At 37.2% G+C, this 6187-nt stretch overlaps 1 protein-coding gene across 3 annotated transcripts in view; it reads right to left on the reverse strand.

The window, feature by feature from the left end:
- The window catches only part of COL19A1 (collagen type XIX alpha 1 chain), a 594002-nt gene that overhangs the window by 27152 nt on the left and 560663 nt on the right, over positions 1 to 6187 (reverse strand). For all 3 annotated transcript variants that reach the window (XM_019520501.1, XM_019520502.1, XM_019520500.1), the window contains 2 exons: positions 5240 to 5410; positions 4003 to 4069 (listed from right to left, as the gene is read on the reverse strand). In XM_019520501.1, the coding sequence (XP_019376046.1) occupies positions 4003 to 4069; positions 5240 to 5410 (238 nt within the window). The remainder of the gene's footprint in view (positions 1 to 4002; positions 4070 to 5239; positions 5411 to 6187) is intronic.

Below are 6187 nucleotides of genomic sequence, written 5' to 3' on the forward strand. Positions count from 1 at the left end.
TAGGATCTGGAACTAACTTCCAAGAGCAGTGGTGCAGGCTCCTACCCTGGGGGTTTTAAGAGGAAGTTAGATGAACACCTTGCTGGGGTCGTTTGACCCCAGTACTCTTTCCTGCCATGGCAGGGGGTCGGACTAGATGATCTGCTCAGGTCTCTTCCGACCCTAGAAACTATGAAATTATGAAACTATGAAATTATGAAACTATGAAATGCCCTCATGGAAAATATGTAGGAGAAACCACACAACAACTGTGTACCAGAATGAACACACACTGAAAATCTATCAAAGAGAGGAATATGAAATTACCTGTGGGGGCACATTTCTCATAAGAAAACCACTTTCTCTCCAATCTCTCAGTTCTAATCCTCAAAGGGAATTTACAAATCACTTTTCACACACAAGCCTACAAACTTCATTTCATCAGTCTACTGGATACAAAAAAATCATGGACTAAATATAGACATTGGATGTATGACACATTATAACTTGCCAATTATCTGACTCCCCAGGTAACCTTAATTTACTTTTTACCAGCTACATGTATTCTCCTTCCCTGCCCCCACCCCCCACCTGTCTCTCACCCATTGATTACCTCAATTTACATTTTTACTGACTGGCTTCCTTGCATGCATACTGGCCTCTGGCTACTTTACTATTCCATCCAGGAAGAGCACAGACCAACTGCAGACACTTCCTCAGCCTGACAAAGGGTATCTATACCTGAAAGCTTGCAAAGAAGAATTTTTCCAACTCTTTGAGTTGGTTTAATAAAAGATATTGGATTGACTCAAAAAACCTTGTCTCTCAAACCATCATCCACTCTTGTCATCAAACCTATTGAAAAAGGTAGTGCGGGGAGTGGGTAGTGGTAGGGCATCTAAGACAATTTAATATGGACTTGCAGACCATTAGTGATCTGTGAGCCATCTTTAGGGAAAGACTGACATAAGTTTTACCTGCAAAGTGATTCTTTTGCTGCATCTCCACATGGGCTAGGCATAGCTTTTCTGGTATCTCCCTTCACAATGGTCAGATCATTGTACAATTGCTGGCATAGCTGTCAGTTAGAGGGGCTGATTTTTTTCTTATTCCAAATCAGCAGTCACATGGGAAAATCTTTGTATTGTAGGCCTGCATAAGTGAAATAACTGAATATCCCACATAACTGAAAGCTGCCTTTTCTTGTATTTATTTATGACCAAAACAGTTGGGTATCTTCATGGTGGTTGTTTTAATAAGTCACCGTATTCATAGTTTGTAATTTTCCTACTTATGTGTGGGAAGCACAGGCTGAATTCTGAAAGCAGCCATTTTTCAGGTAATTTAACTGTTAAACAAGGTCTTTAGAAAACAGTAAATGTCTCAAACACTAAATAACTTTCATTAAAAATCTTGTGGAAAAAAATAATTTAGTGCCCCTACTCAAGCAGCACACTTTGAACAACTTTGAAGAACTGAGCACATATGAGAGTGATTTTTATAGTGTTTTCTGTCATTTAGAAACTGCTGCATAAGTGCCTGGCTTTTGACAGAGAGAAAAAAAGAACAAGGCTGAGGAGTACCATTTAAATTAAGTACAGAACACAACATAGGAATCATAAGAGGCAATGACTAGCAGAGGTGCACGCTGAGGAAAATATTAATATATAAAAAGGAGAACAGAAGGGGGAATAATTTCTGCAGAGTAGACAGGCCATATGGTAGAACAGCGTATCCCTTCTGGCCCCATATTCTCTCCTTTGTTTGCCCAGAGGCTGACAGGGCCCCCAGAGGCAGGGGAGACCTTGTTACACTTGCAAATTACAGCTCAATGCAAACAGCTATACAATTAGTACACATTTTCAAGGTCTAACTTTATAGCTTGTTGGAGCTTTGTATCATGTGGTAGACAATTTGCACATGTACCTGGTCTTAAGATAATTGTGCAATTAACCAGTTAATTGCGTATTACCTGTAACATGTAAAGGGGGTCCATATAGCATTTCTCCTGTATTCTACTAGATAACTTATTTTATTCTTAAGGTTATTTTAAAAATAAGTACTTTATAGCAGTGTTTCTCCCTTTGACTCTGTTATGTTCTAAAGCACTTCACTGTGGATATGTTTAGCCTTCTCAATTACTATGTTAGGCAGCACCAGACTTGGACAAGACAGGATGTTCTGCAAGCACAGCCTCTCAGACGGGAAGTATCCTTAACAGTGCTGTTTATATACCAACTGGCTCTATCTTTCAGCAGTGACAAGAGGGTTCTCCCTGAGTGGTACTCAGCTATGATAGTGAATAGTAACATGGAAAAAAACTGAATGCACGTTTGGCCAAGCCTTCTTCTCAGAGTCATCCTAAAACTATTCCATACTAACACATCTGACATGGTTCTTCAGCACCTACGTTCCTTCCAACCTTTGTCAGTAAGCTTGAAATACAAAGCTCACTTATGCTATTGTGATGCTTCTAGTTGTGGTTAGAAACCAGCAATGAGGAAGGTGGAAAATTCAAAATACTGTGAACGTCAAACGAATTTCAGTTTTGCAACTGATTGCATTTTGGGTTAATTATTGGGGTACAGAATATTTTTATTTTTATCCAAATTGGTTAACCTATCCTTCATAAAGCAACAATTACTAGATACCTAAAAAAAGGTTTACAATAAATGTGGAATCAATAGGCCACATCCAGATGAGCAGGGAGATGCAACTGGAGAAGCACAAATAGTAGTGGCACAAATTTGTGCTGCAGTGCATGCCCATGCTTTATTGCAGGACACATTGTCCTGCTGTGGGCAAACTGCTGTTGTCCAGCTCCTCCTGGCTCCTGACATGCTGGAGCAGCCAGGGCACAAACGGAGCACAGAGATGTTTTGGCCAGCAGCCAAAGCATCTCACTGGAGGACCTGGCCTCCGTTTGTTCCAGCGCACACTATTGTAGTGTTGCCGTGCTTCTTTTTTCCTGATGTTTTTATTTGCTACTGGGAAATCTGGGTAGCAAATTTTGCCCCAGTGCTGGGCATATTTTAACATTCCATGCATGCCGTTTGTAGTGCCACAAACTGCACAGCCCTGCTGGTCTGGATGCGGCCATGGAGTTTTTCCTTAACAGTCTTTATAAAACAGTAAAAAACATATAATTAGAAAAAAAAGAAACCTCCTGTTATAATGTAAATGGAATTATATAACTCTCAGATAATAAGGGGGAAAAGTACAAGTGCAAAGAAACTGGGAAAAGAGAAAATATTAGAATGCAAGAATTTGGGAACACAGAACACAATTTGCCTATTACTGCATGGAAGAATAATTTAAGTATAACATTGTAAACACCATATATCTTCATTTTGAAACCACTCATGACTACTAACCACCTTCCTTTAACAGTCATCATTTCACCATTCAAAACATGGGAAAATAATTACATTTAATAAATGCTGCCCTAATTTTGAAGCTACTTTTGATTTAAAGCTAGAAGGGTAGCTAATATAATTTACACAGAAACTGTGATTTCCATGCCAATTTATGTGTATATGTTTTCTCTCAAATAAAAATACAGTACATGAGAAAGCTCTCAACTTGTTAGAAATAAAAACACATAGTCCTAAAAGCTGTCCAGTTGGTGTCTAAGGACAATAGGAACTTTATATTTTCAGTATCAGGGCTTTTATATACTGAGTTTATTATTTATCAGCATTCATATATTATTTAATGTTCTTTTAATTGTTACTCTTAGGGTTATCATTTGGAACAAACCTTTGTTTTTAATAGTTTGTAATACATGAGAAAATATTCTGATTAACAGATTTCTGAACTGATAATAACAATTATTTGTTATAATAGGATTATATTAGACAGACTTTGACTTATATTAGCTTTACCTATATAACAAGTTAGTCAATTAAGCACAATGGGATTTCTTACTTGAGTGGATAGAAAGGATATGCAAAGGTTATAGAGAAGTTAACATTTAGAACAACACATAACATTTACATTTAGTTGTGCATTTTATTACCTTACCTTCAAAAACTCTAAGAACCTCTTGTTTGATATATTTTTTTATTTCTTCAAATGAAACTGCATTAGCCTGGTAGAGAAACAAAGAAACATAATTTATCTAAAATTAAGGGGGGAAAGCAGTCCAAGAGTACATCTACGATGCTAGCAAACAGATACTGTTACTGACACTGAATATATAAAACAATTATACAAAGCTTTCACTGAAATACTGAAAAGAAGCTGAGGTACTCAATTAATGGTAAAGGCTATTTTATTGCAAGTACAGATCATATTGCTAATATAATTAGACATAAGAAGAAATATTTTAGCTATAAAGTAAAATCAGAGTACTTTATGTATACTTTACTTATGTATTTATTTGATTTATATGCTGCTCTTTCCAACAAAGGCTGAGAGTGGCTGACAATAAGAGAACAGGATTGTGACAAGAGAACAAAACAAAACTACAAAACAATTCTGAAGGGAGCTAGAAAATCCATATACAACAGAGCTCTGCCAAACAATATCTCTAAGTTTATACATGTTTAGAACAAGTTTGTCCCTATCAGTTTGTGACAGCCTTATTCAACATCTCAGCTTTTGATGTTGAGCTGTTGAATAAGGCTTCCATTTCTCTCTCATGCTTTCTGTGTCATTTGTGAAAGCTATTTCTTGTTATGTTTTATAGCATAGCATCTAGCACCATAAACCCCTCTTACTGTGTTAGAGACTAATGACTTTCATACATATAATAAGTAACAGCAATAAGAATAATATTGACAGTGATGGGATGATTATCTGATTGAAGGTGTCTGACAATTTAGTAAGATTTATGGCATAAGTATGCATGGAAAGAAATAAAGGTAGTGAATGGAAAAATATAGTGTCAGGAAATATTTTAGTGTCCTTTTTAGTTCTTCTGTTTATGAAACTTTATTTATAAAATTAAGCAGATTGAGGAATTGGCTCTTCAAGTTATAGCAAGTGATTATTTAACTGAAATTAATCTAAATTTAGTCTAACAGAAGTAACCAAAGTCTACATATAATATGGAAGGAAGGAGTCTATATCCAATGAGTCAAACACTTCTCTGTTTTTTTTTTCTTTTTGACAACCAAGCATTTAAACAACTCGAAGCACCTTAAGTATTTGTGAACCTTTGTCTGGGTATATACAGTTTAATTTCCACTATTCAGTACATGCTGTATTTGTATCTAGTGGCTTCACCAGCAACCAGTCAGAGGTCTTATTTTCTTACCGGAAGGCCTGGAAGACCTGGTGAACCAGGAGGGCCTTGATAACCTGGTGATCCTGGGTAGCCTCTGTCTCCTGGTGGTCCGGTAGGTCCTGCAATCCCCTTTTCTCCTGTAGGTCCAGGTTTTCCTCTTTCACCTTGTGGACCTCGGTCCCCTGGAATACCTTGATCTCCCTTTTCAAAATAAGAGGCATGGAAAAAAAAGCTTTATATTTATATAAATATATATTACTAATTATAGTTTCTAATCAACCTTTAGAAGCTGGTGAAACTCAGTCAAAAATTCTGAGGAGAAACTTCTTTCCCAAGCAGCACTGAGTTTATTAGTAAAGGGAAAATGCAGGAAAAATAATTTTAGGAACTTATTTTTTCTTCTTAAACAACAGGAGACAGTATTCCTTCTTTCATATTTTTAAAGTTTATAATCAATGACAAAGAACATATTCATAGACTTCAGAAAGATGAAACTCAGGTGGTATTAGGTTTCAGCTCTAAGATAAGGAAATAAAATTAAAATTTCTTGGAGTATTACATTTTCTTTCTACCTACTGAATTTCTATAGCCCCCACTGACACAGTATTTGAGCATCCTACAATATCAATTAAACCTGACAGCATCACCATTAGGTAAGGGACTGTTTATAGATGTGGAACTGAAGCATAAAATGACTACAGTTCAGGTCCACATAAGGACTTAGGCACTTAAAACTGTAAAGTCCCTAAGTTCCTATCTCATGGGGACTTCTCTTCTTAAGCTGCTCGTAACACAGCAGTACCAGTTCCTCCAGTCCAACAGGAGGCCCTGGCAACTCTGGAGGAGAAGAAAAGAGAGGAGGCAACCGGAGAGAAGGCAACTCCATGCTCTCCATGATCCGAGCAGGCCGAAGGAGCTAAGCAGGCCAGGAGGAAAAAGCGTCGAGTGATCGTCATAGGTGACTCCATCCTGAGAGGT

Source organism: Gavialis gangeticus, unplaced genomic scaffold (assembly GCF_001723915.1).
Source record: "Gavialis gangeticus isolate Ggan-Ray unplaced genomic scaffold, GavGan_comp1, whole genome shotgun sequence".
NCBI classification, from domain to species: Eukaryota; Metazoa; Chordata; order Crocodylia; family Gavialidae; genus Gavialis; species Gavialis gangeticus.